This window comes from Orycteropus afer, unplaced genomic scaffold (genome assembly GCF_000298275.1).
Source record: "Orycteropus afer afer isolate SDZICR_OR568_19922 unplaced genomic scaffold, OryAfe1.0 scaffold00008, whole genome shotgun sequence".
Lineage (NCBI taxonomy): Eukaryota > Metazoa > Chordata > Mammalia > Tubulidentata > Orycteropodidae > Orycteropus > Orycteropus afer.
Window position 1 is genome coordinate 12427771 of NW_006921595.1, and position 12614 is coordinate 12440384.

Below are 12614 nucleotides of genomic sequence, written 5' to 3' on the forward strand. Positions count from 1 at the left end.
TCTTTTATCTTGTCATTTCTTCCATTTGCTTTAGCTACTCTTTGCTCAAGGACAAGTTACAGAGTCTCTTCTGACATCCATTTTGGTCTTTTCTTTCTTTCTCATATTTTTAATGAACTCTTGCTTTCTTCATGGATGATGTTCTTGATGTCATCCCACAATTCTTCTGGTTTTTGATCACTGGTGTTTGATGGATCAAATCTATTCTTTATATGGTCTCTAAATTCAGGAGGGATGTATTAAAGGTTGTATTTTGGCTCTTGTGGACTTGTTTTAATTGTCTTCAATTTCAAGTTGAACTTGCATATAAGCAGTTGACGGTCTGTTCCACAATCAGCTCCTGGCCTTGTTTTGGCTGAAGATATTGAGCTTTTCCATCTCCTCTTGCCACAGATGTAGTCAGTCTGATTCCTGTGTACTCCATCTTGCAAAAGTACATGTGTATGGCTGTCATTTGTGTTGTTGAAAAAAGGTACTTGCAATGAGTTAGTCGTTGGTCTTCCAAAATTCTATCATGCAATCTCCAACGTTATTTCTGTCATCAAGGCCAAATTGTCCAACTCCTGGTGATTCTTCTTCGTTTCCAACTCTTGCATTTTAATTACCAGTGATAATCAACACATCTTGATTGCATGTTCAGTCAATTTCAGACTGCAGAAGTTGGTAAAAATCTTCAGTATCCTCATCTTTGGCTTTGGTGGTTGCTGCATAAATTTGAATAATAGTAGTAGTAACTGGCCTTCCTTGTCGGCATATGGATATTATATTATCCTATCACTGACAACATTGTACTTCAGGACAGATCTTGAAACATCGTTTGTGATGACGAATGCCACACCATTTCTCTTCAACTTGTCATTCCTGGCATAGTAGATCATATGGTTGTCTGATTCAAAATGCCCCAAACCCATCCATTTCAGCTCACTAATGCCTAGGATATCAATCTTTATGTGCTCCATTTCATTTCTGACAACTTCCAATTTTCCTAGATTCATACTTCGTACATTCCATGTTCCGATTATTAATGGATGTTTGCAGTTGTTTCTCCTCAGTTTGAGTCATGCCACCAGGAGGTCCTGAAAGACTTATTTCATCCATATCATTAAAGTTGGTTCTACTCTGATCACACAGATCTTCCCAGTCCTATTTTGAGTGCCTTCCAACCCAAGGGGCTTGTTTTCCTGCACTGTGTTGGACAATGTTTCCAAACAATTCATAAAGTTGCCCAGTAATGTATCAGACAGGGTTTCTCTGCTATTCATAAGGTTTTCCCTGGCCAATTTTTGAGGAGTGGATGGCCTCCTCCTTCTTCCTCGTCTGTCTTAGTCTGTAAGCTGTGTTGAAACTTGTGCACCATGTGTAACTCTGCTGGTGTCTAAAATACCAGTGGCACAGCCTCAAGCCTCACAACAATGTATAAGCCCCACAGGATGACAAACTGACAGATGAGTTTGTCTTCCTTAGCTGTTGGAAACCTCTGCGCCCTCCCCTTACCTGATTCCTGCCTGGAACCTGCCACTTTGTGGTCCCCGGCAGCTCCCTCCCTTTCCTAGCTCTGCGAGGCTGGGGCCTGCCTTGCCTCCCACCCCTTTACCTGGATATCCTGCCACTCCTGAGGTCCCTGGCCTCTCCTGCTCCCTCCCTTGAGGGTCTAGGCTAGGCTAAAGGAGTCCTGGTGGCGCAGCAGTTAAAGTACTTGACTGCTAACCAAAAGACTGGCAGTTGGTACCTACAAGCCTCTCCGCAGGAGAAAGATATGACAGTCTGTTTCTGTAAATGTTTACAGCCTTGAGAACCCTACAGAGAGCAGTTCTACCCTGTCTCATAGGGTTGCTATGAGTCAGAATCAACTCAACAACAGTGGGGTTTTGTTTATTCTATGCTGTATAAATCATACATAGATAAAGGGACTGACACTAAATTTGTGCAAGAGTAAATTATAAAACTATCACAAATTTACCAAACTTCTCTTCAGTTGTGAAAGATATCAATCCACACATTCCTCACCATCCATTCCTCCACAGTGTTTTTAGTTGGGGTTGCTAACTAAGTTTAAAGTCAAACTAAAACATTACTCATCCTAGCAACTGCCTAACAACCACTGGTAAACTGGAAGTTTGTAAATAGCAACTATTCAAACAGTCTCAAGAAAGAGTCCCAGAAACTATTGTGAGAATGGGGAAGCTCCCCTTTAAGTTTCTTTAGAGCAGAAAGTTAAAGCTGCTACCTGAAAATACATAATAGGTTCTGTGACTTTTCTGTGAAGCCGCTTGATCATTTTGAGCTTTACAACTGTAACCTCTGGCAGTGTTGGTGGTGGTGTTGCCATTACATGCCATCGAGTCACACCTGACTCATAGCAACCCCTCCTTGGGTTTCCGAGGTGGTATCACTACGGAAGTAGATTGCCCAACCTTCCTTCCAAGAAGTGGCTAGTGGGTATGAACCACTAGCCTTCTGGTTAGCAGTCAAGTGCCTTAGGCACTATGCTACCAGAGCTCCTAAACTCTGGCAATAGTGAAACTCAAAGGATCACATACAGCAGATAGAGTCTTACATATCTCCTTTCCTCAAATGTGCTTTTCTTGGGACATAACCACTTGTAACAAATATGCAATGTGCCTGTATTTTTGCTTAAAGAAAGGAACCAGCACAGCAGTTTCTTAAAGTATAAAAGGAGATTAGAAAATTTAGGGAAGAAATGCTTTTATTTGTAGATAAGTAACATGATTTTTAGTTGCCACTGAGTTGGCTCTGACTCATCGCTGTCCAATGACCAGAAAATGCTGCCTGGTCCTATGCCACCTTCACAGTCATTGGTATAATCAAGTTTGTAGCAGCCACTGTTTATTTTGAGTGCCTTCCAACTAGAAGGCTCATCTTCCAGCACTTTATCAGACAATATTCTGTTGTGATCTTAGGGTTTTCATTAGCTAATTTTTGGAAGTAGATCACCAGGCATTTCTTCCTAGTCTTTCATAGTCTGGAAGCTCCACCAAAACGTGTAATAGCAATATGTAAGCCACCACAAGATGACAGACTGGCATATGGTAGTAGAACATATGATTGTTGTTGTTATTGTGTGCCATTGAGTCAGACCCGACTCATAGTGACCCCTCCTTGGGTTTCCGAGGTGGTATCACTATGGAAGTAGATTGCCCAACCTTCCTTCCAAGGAGTGGCTGCTGGGTTTGATCCATCAGCCTTCTGGTTAGCAGTCAAGTGCCTTAGGCACTATGCTACCAGAGCTCCCGAACATATGATTAGTGGGGGTTAACTCAAGCAACTCTTAAAGCAGTTCTATAGCCAGCCAATCTGTCCTCTACCTTGTCTAATGGGGGTGAGGTAGATGCTAGTCTCTGGGTCAAGTGAAAGACCCCTGGTAAAGCCACAGGGCACCAATGTCTTTTTTACAAAGCAAGAGAAAAGTTGCTTAAGGCAGTGGACTCCATGCCGTGTTCTAATACAATATTATAGAAATGTTTAATTATAGTGGAAAAAAAAAATCTTTACATAGTTTCTAGTATAATCTATAAAGGCTTATTTTTTTAAGTTTCTCAGTCATCACAATTAGTGCTATTTATAGAAAGAAGCTATGCTCTGGTATGATTTTATATTTTTATAAAATCATAACAAACTTACCAATAGAATATCTTACCTATGTGTACAAAAACACAGAGTCTCTGGGCCCACAAGTTTACAATCCATTCCAGTTGGTGATCGCCAGCTCACATATAATCGGTTCTGCAAGCGCATAGGTAAAACTTTTCTTTTGTATTCTTCATATTCTTCAGGAGTAAAAAGTTTCCCTCCATCATCCTCACCAACAATTCTACAACAAAAAAATACTTCTTAAGTCTTTCTTTCAGCCTGATCATTTCACATCCTTAAGTATTTCTTTTCCAGCTTAAAAATACTAAACTCTAAAATTAAACTACACTTGTAGAGTCAAAGGAAAGGTTGCTTTGACTTTCATTTTTTACTTTAAAGAATAAAAAAACACTGCCATTGAGTCAATTCAGACTCACAGCGACCACCCACTGGGTTCCAAGGTGGTAAATCTTTAAAGAAGTAGATTGCCACATCTTCCTTCCATGGAGAGGCTGGTGGGTTTGAAACACCACCTTTCTGGTTAGTGATCAAATGCCTTAGGCATTGTGCCACCAGAGCTCCTATTTTTTACTTTAGGCTTATGGTAACAGCCAAATTACACACAGGTTATATGAGTCAGCAAACAACAATAACAATAAAGCTATTAATTAGCACATAAAAAATTATAAGTAAGAAAGTCAGAGAATGCCTAACATTTGACTTTACTGATAATGATATTTACTGATAGAATAAGCTCTGGTAGCATAGTGCCTAAGGCATTTACTGCTAACCAGAAGACTGGCAGTTCAAACCCACCAGCCACTCCTCAGAAGAAAGATAGGGCAATCTACCTCCATAGAGATAACACCTTGGAAACCCAAAGAGGGGTCAGTGTGAGTCAGAACCGACTTGAGAGCAGTGAGTTTGGTTTTGGTTTTTAGATGGTTAAGAATTATCAGTATTCATTTCAATTTCTCCTTTGATTCTGAAGCACACGTGCTTATTTTTCACATTAAAAGCTAGAACATAAACTGTCAAAAGTTCTAACATTTTCTTTCTTTAAAAAAGGTACAAAAAAAATGCAGTAGCCAACACAATAAATACTTATTAAAAGAAAATCATTGCCACAGAGTTGATTCTAACTCATTGTAACGGTACACCTGACCCCAAACCCTGGCCAGTTTAAACTAATGTGAGACCTAAATACATTTCAGTCTGCACAAGCCCAAACCCACAAACAATCTCTCACTTCTACACTTGTATAGAGAAGTGTTCCAGGCTAATTTATGCTTGCAAAAATCATTTCCCAACAAGCCCTCCCCTATCATTTTCTGAACCAGGCAAGAGACTACAACTGGAAGCCCACAATCCACGTATCTAAATACCTAAATTATCAGTCATCACCAGGGCCCAGCAACTTGCTTCCAGGGAAAGGAGACTAAATGATCAGTTCTGTCCAGGCAGAGGCCTGAGTGGAAGCTCCCAGGAATCCCAGCTTTACTTGGACCCACCCTGAACCAGGGATGCAGACTGATCCATTCAGCTCCTCATCTTCTGGCTTCATTTTTCCAACTCTGAATATCAGGCAATTTTAGGAGTTTTGCAAAACTACAGGAGCGGAGCAGTGAGAGGGAGTGCAATCAGCTGGGAAACCAGGCTGTCCAAAGACTCTCTGGGTGATTTGGGGAGACCAATGTTAGGCCTGTTGTTGTTATGTGCCGTGGAGTCGGACCCGACTCATAGCAACCCCTCCTTGGGTTTCCGAGGTGGTATCACTACCGTAGTAGATTGCCCAACCTTCTTTCTGAGGAGTGGCTGGTAGGTTTGAACCTCCAGCCTTCTGGTTAACAGTCAACTGCCTTAGGCACTAGGCTACCAGAGCTCCTATGTTAAACCTAGCTGCCACTTTCACTCCGATATCCTGGCTGAGGCTGGGATTGTCTGGCTTACCACCGGTACACATACATCCTCCCTCTTTAAGGCCCGCATCCCACCGCTTGACTCTCTCCAGTACTTCCCATCTGTCCACGTTTCCCAACTTCCAAAACCTTTCTTAAGAGATCCGAGAACGCGTCAGCGCAGATGCATTGGCCTTTGTCAGGTCCCAGGCTTTATGGCAAAGAACAGCATCCAAAGCTACTAAACGAACCACTACCTTTCCTGTTTTGGGTGAGAAGTCTCCTCAGAGTCCAAAACTACACCGGTAGGTGTCTTTCTCCTAAAATCATCAATTCGAGGCTAGGAGCGCGTTTGGAAGTTAACAACTACTTTATGCAACTACTGAATGCAACCTTTGTGTCTGTTAACTTGTATAGGCCTCTAATTCTCAATATGCAATTTCTTTGTGGTCATTTAGAAGAAACAATTATACTTTTACATAAATCTAGAGTTAATAATCCCTCTTGGAAGGGAAGGAGGTCGGACCTCTGAAATGGCCTCGGAGAAGGCCACTGAATAAAACTGCATGTCACGACAATATGTAACTATAGAAAGACCAAACTTGAAATTAACCTAACCCTCCCTTCAACAGTCCGGGAACGGATTTCGCGAGCTCCACGCTCGCCCGCTAGGCCTCCTGCCGGCTCCACTAGCCTTCCTCCGGCGAGGGGGAAGTGACCGAGGCGAGGAGGGATAGCTTCGGTCCTCTTCGCCCAGAGGAGCCGCGGGAGGGAGGTAAGCAGCCCCGGAGCCACTGCCACCGCCGACTCACCTCCGATACTCCACGTACTCGTCCACGGCCGCCACGCCGCCAGGAGGCAACGTCAGCCGCTCCATGGCCTACAGGTACGGGAAAGGTGTCCGCGTCGCGCGCCTCTAGCCCACCCTTCGCGCGCGGAGGAACTGGAACGGGCCCCGCCCGCCTTCGCGCCAACAAGGCCTCGCCTACGCGGTCGGAGGCCGCCCCCCTTTCCGTATAGGGCCTATTCTACTTTCTCTCAGGCTTCGTCCGCTCCCGCTAAGACAAAGCCTACAACAACTGAGGCCGCACCTTTCCCGCAAGGGCCTCGGAATTGGCCCGGCTGAAGAACGTCTTCGCGGTGCCACCAAAACCTAACTCACTCCAAGCACAGCCCCACCCAACACAGAGTGCCTGTGGTTTGCTGCCTTCCACAAACCTTGAGCCTGGAGCCGGTCCCTTTTCCTAAACCGGCTTACCTCTTTGTAAAGTAATGACCGGTGAATGCAATGTGTTGCATATAAGGGATGCACAAAAAATTACTTCTTGTGTCATATTTTATATATGTGCTTCGGCAGCACATATACTTAAAAAAAAAATGACTTCTTTGCACAGAATTTTCATATAACTTTTATTAAATAACCATATTTCATCATTTGAAATATAAGTGGCTTTGCGAAGGTTCTGGCTTGAGGCCCACTTCTCCAAAACACCCCAGCAATCTTTTCAAAACAGGCGTTTTAAAAACTGGTAACATGGTATTCAAAGACAGTGAAGGACACCTATAAGGTGAAATGAGTAGAAACAATCTGTTGTTGTTGTTGTTGTTATGTGCCGTGGAGTCGCCCCGACTCATAGCGACCCCTCCTTGGGTTTCCGAGGCAGTATCACTACGGAAGTAGGATTGCCCAACCTTCCTTCCGACAGTGGCTGGTGGGTTTGAACTGCCAGCCGTCTGGTTAGCAGGCAAGTGTCTTAGCCACTATGCTACCAGAGCTCCCTAGAAACAATCTAGTTAGGCTGGTTTTTTTTTAAGACTTTGGGTAGATTCTCCACAAAATCTAGTTAAAAGTTTAATTAATATGCAATTGGTAAATTGGTAACTTGGCCACAATTTGGCTTGTTCTTGTTCATCGATGTCCAGTCTCGTATTTAATGATTTGTGCCAACCAGGAACTTGGCCACAATTTGGTTTAAAAAAGAAAAAAAAAAAGACAAAAAACTGCTCTCAAGTCAGATCCGACTCATAGCGAACCCTCCTTGGGTTTCTCAGGCACTGAAATAGATTGCCCAACCTTCCTTCCCAGGAGTGGCTGGTGGGTTTGAACCACCAGCCTTCTGGTTAGCAGTCATATGCCTTAGGCAGTATACCACCAGAGCTCCTACAACTTGGTTTGTTGTTCTTAGGTGTAGTCAAGTCATTTCCGACTCATAGCAACCCTATGCACAGCAGAACTAAACACTGCCCTGTTCTGCACCAGCTTCATGATCCTTGCTATACTTGGGCCCATAGCCACAGCCACTGTATCAATCCATCTAGTTGAGGGCATTCCCCTCCTTCCCCTACCATGCACCTTACCAAGCATGACATCCTTCTCCAGAGAATGGTCCCTTCTGACAACATGACCAAAGTAGGTGAGACGAAGTCTGGCCATTCTTGCCTCCAGGAGCTTTCCGGCTGCAGTTCCTCTAGAACAGATTTGTTAGATCTTTTAGCAGTCCATGGTACTCTCAGCATTCTTCACCAGCACAACTCAAAAGCATCAATATGAGGCATTTTAAAATACCATGGCTTGTGTCAGGAGCACCTTAGTCCTAAAGGAGACATCTTTGCTGAAGACAGCACTTGAAAGAGGTCTTTTGCAGCTGATTTGACCAGTGCTGTACATCAGCTGTACATCCTGACTACTTCTTCCAGTAGGGTCGACTGTAGAACCAAGCAATGTGAAGTCTTTGACAATTTCAATCTTTTCTCCATTTATCATGATGGTGCTCATAGGTCCAGCTGTGAGGATTTTTGTTTTTCTTTATATTGAGATGTAATCCATACTGCAGACTGTATTCTCCAATCTTCATCAGAAAGTGCTTTAAGTTATCCTAACTTTCAGCACGCAAAGTTGTATCATCAGCGTATCGCAGGTTGTTAATGATTCTTCTTCCAATCCTGATACCACATCCTTCTTCATATAGTCCAGCTTCTCGGATTATTTGCTCAGCATATAGATTAAATAAGTTTGGTGAATGGATACAACCCTGACATACTCACTTCTTGATTTTAAATCATGCAGTGTCTGCTTGTTCTGTTCGAACAACAGCCTCCTGATCTATGTACAGGTTCCTCATGAGTACAATTAAGTGTTCTGGAATTCACATTCTTCTCAATGTTACCCATAATTTGTTATGATCCACACAATCAAATGCTTTGGCATTTGATAGTCAATAAAATATAAGTAAACATCTTTCTGGTATTCTTTGCTTTGAGCCGAGATCCATCTGACATCAGCAAATACATCCCTCCTTCTACATCTTCTTCTGAATCCAGCTTGCATTTCTGGAAGTTCTCTGTCAAAATACCACTGCAACCATTTTTGAATTTGGTTTAGTAACCTGGAAAAGGTCCGGGAAATCTATCATAACTCTGAAAGGAGACTTTAAACAGTGAGGCTCCCTGGGGATCAGCATTAACCCAGTAACCAGTTGCCACAGGCAATTCTGTAACCCCACATGTTACAGAAAACTCTAGTAGAGTTGTTTTATTTTGTTTTAATCTTTACAGAAGCAGACTGCCAGCCCTTTCTGCCACAGTGCCACTGGGTTCAAATCACAATTTATGCCACCTAAGGACCTCAAAGGTCAATGTTATTGTCACGAACTAGTGGCATATAAAACAAGCAAACCAATCCCGTTGCTGTTGAGTTGATTCCAACTCATAGTGAACTATGGACATAGTAGAACTGCCCCCCTGAATTTCCAAGGCTATGATTCTTCAGGGAAGGGAACTCCCACATTTTTCTCCCTCTTGGGTTTAAATCATCAACCTTTCAGTGAGCAGCTGAGTGCTTAACCACTGCCCCATCAGGGCTCCTTTGTAGCATTTTGTTGTTGTTGTTGTTGTTTGCCGTTGAGTCAGACCCGACTCATAGCGACCTCTCCTTGGGTTTCTGAGGCAGTATCACTACGGAAGTAGATTGCCCCATCTTCCTTCCGAGGAGTGGCTGGTGGGTTTGAACTGCCAGCCTTCTGGTTAGCAGTCAAGTGCCTTAGGCACTATGCTACCAGAGCTCCTTTTTAGCATTTAGGGCCCTCTAAATTATTTGAAAGAGAGAATTGGCAAAAAAAATAAGAAAAATAATTCATTGCATTTAAGTAGATCTTTATACTTTATTTCAAAAGTACTTTCCTGAATATTAAAGTTCTGAAAAGCAAAAAACTATTGAAATTTCAATTGGGACAGCACTAAATCCATAGATCAATTTGGGAAAAGTTGTCATTTTTTAATTTTTGGTCTGCCAATGCATGAATGTGTTATATACCTCCTTTTTTTTTTTTTTTTTTATGGCTTTAGTAAAGTTTTACAACTTTGTCCATAAATGCTCTATATAGTTTGGCATATTTATTCTCAGTATTTTGTATTTTTCATGATATTCTAAATGTTATCTTTTAAAATCACATTTCCTAACTCTTACTGATAAATAGCAATGCAATTGGATTTTAATATAATGATTTTGTGTCCAGAAATGTTGCTAAAATTTATTAATTTAAAAATAACTATATTTTAGGTTTTTTCCATAAACATGTTTACATAAACAATATCATCCCTTTAAAATGAGTTTTATTTCTTTGCAATCTTTTCATTTATTTTTATTGTATTTCTTGTCTTATTCCAATCATACCCCTTGTAACATATACCCAATTCTTTTCAACTATTTTCATTCTTTTTTTAACCTGCGGTATAGTGACTTACTTGGTATGGCTTTTCTAACCAGTCTTTGTAACTCCCATCAGATTACTGGGTGGGACCATGCAAATAAGGTGTGTAGAATTCTGATGTGAGGATTGGTTAGTTTTGTCACTCTGCCAGTCTTAAATGAGCTCTCTTAGAAATAGAGGGGGGATCTCACTGCCATCAAGAAAGAAGAGCTAGAGGTGACGTAGAGTGCATCCTTGGACCCGAGATCCCTGCACTGGACCTCCTTGGCAGAGACACACCAGCACAGAGAGATGCCCAGCAGAGAGACAGTTGCAGTGGAACCAAGAGTCATAAGACAGAGTGGCAGGCTTACCTGGCACACAGAGCAAGAAAGCTGATTGACCTTGGGCATGAGGCTTGCTGATGGAATGGGGTGCACCTAGGTGTACCTATCTGCAGAGCTAAAAGTGCCCAAGCAGGGCAGAAGCCAGGCCTAGAGGCCAAAGGCCAGAGAGGTGAGCCTGAGAGCATAGCAGAGGGGAGACTGTCCTGATCAAAGAATTATATCCTGAGTGCATTCCTGAACCTGAATTGTAGCCTATTACTTCCCTAATAAACCCTACAATCATGAGTATTGTCTGTGAGTTCTGTGTGGCCACTGCAATGAATTATCAAACCCAGCAGAGAAGTAGTGAGTGCCATGGAAGGGATGATTGATGTCAGAATTGGTAAAAGGCTGGAGGGTGGCAGCATGTCTGGCCTCATAGAAATAAGCCTTGGGCTGCTGATGGTGATTCTGTCGTCCTCTTATGAAGTTAGAGGAGGTCAAAAGATGCCGCCTCCAAGACCTTTTTGCAAACCCCAAAAAGATCTTATTATTGTTTTAATAAATGAGAGACTTACCACTTTCCATCAAAAGACTCATTCAAAAGAGTAAAAGGAGAACCTACAGACTGGGAAAAAAAATTTGGCAACAACATATCTGACAAGGGACTAATCTCTAAAATTTATGGAAAACTTCAAACGACAACAACAAAAAGACAATTCAACTTAAAAATGAGCAAAGGACGTGACCAGACACTTCATTAAAGAAGACATTCAGGCATCCAACAAATATATGAAGAGATGTTCGAGATCACTAGCCATTAGAGAGAGAAAAATCAAAATAACAATGAGATGATGTTGAAGGACCAGAGAAACCTTTTGCTAAGAAATTGCTGCAAAAGTGTAACAAATTAACAGCCATCACTAGAGCAGACGTTAATCACAATGATTAATTTTCTATTTTTCTTTTTCCTCTCCTTCCTTCTACATAAATAGAATAGCTGACCCTTTCATGGACGATTATTTCTTTAGGATTATCTTTCTGCTTATATATTCCTTTCAGCATATGAATTACCCCCACTGCCTGTTTCAGCTAACAACTGAGTTTATAAAGAAAGAAGGCCCTGAGAAGAGAAACACGGAGTCTGGAACAACTGGTATAAAGAGGAAAGAGAGACATTCTTGGCTGACCTGAGTGCACCCACTCCCACATTCCTCCCCCTTGTAGAGTTTTGCAAGGAGCTTGCAAAACAGTTTCTTCTGATCAAGGCCAGTTTTATATGACTGACCAAAAGACTAACCAAAAAGTTACAAGGCAAAGACCACTCCTTCCGATAACAAGAAGAAAGCATTATCAGCATTTCTTAAGTCCCCTACCCCTTAGCCCAATCCCCTTAAAAACCCTAATTTTTTCTCCACTCAGGGAGACAGACTTTTTAGAGAAGTGATTCTCTCTGCCTCTTTGGTTATCAATACTCAATAAATCTTTTGCTTTTCCACTTCAACCTGTTGTGGTGATTGGCTCTACTTGTGACAAGTAGTAAGAACCTCGTTGTTCCTGCATTAATAACATCTCACCACAGCAATAACAGCAATGATCAAAAAACAGAAAACAACAAATGCTGGCGAGGGTTTGGGGAGATCTGAATTCCCATAAATTGCTGGTGGGATTATAAAATGGTACAAACACTGTGGAAAATATGGCACTTCCTTAAAAACTTAGAAATAGAGATACCATATGATCCAGAGATTTCACATCTCCCTAATGGATCATAATCTATAATTTGAAACATTGCACTATGTAGTTGTTAAGGTTTTCTTTTTTAAAAAAATATAGATCCTGGCTATGATCTATGTTGTGATGCAGTCTAATTGCAGGACTATAAATATCTATTACATTATATATGCTATCCCATAGACTCATTTTTTCCATGTTAAATTAAAAGGACAAATACATATTGAACATCTTTGCATAAGGCCTTATGCTAGGAACTTGAAGTGAACAATCTGATAAATATTTTACATATCTCCTTTTTAAGAGCTCAAAGGATTTTAGACATACAATGCTTATTTTACCAAAAACCCCATGGAGTCACATAGGATGGGCATTAT

At 41.7% G+C, this 12614-nt stretch overlaps 1 protein-coding gene across 1 annotated transcript in view; it reads right to left on the reverse strand.

The window, feature by feature from the left end:
- Positions 1-6366, reverse strand: part of FAM221A (family with sequence similarity 221 member A) — a 25864-nt gene extending 19498 nt beyond the window's left edge. The window contains exons 1-2 of the mRNA XM_007945852.1: positions 6302-6366; positions 3659-3832 (exon numbers count right to left, since the gene is read on the reverse strand). Coding sequence (XP_007944043.1) covers positions 3659-3832; positions 6302-6366 — 239 coding nt within the window. The remainder of the gene's footprint in view (positions 1-3658; positions 3833-6301) is intronic.
- Between the last annotated feature and the right edge of the window lie 6248 nt (positions 6367-12614).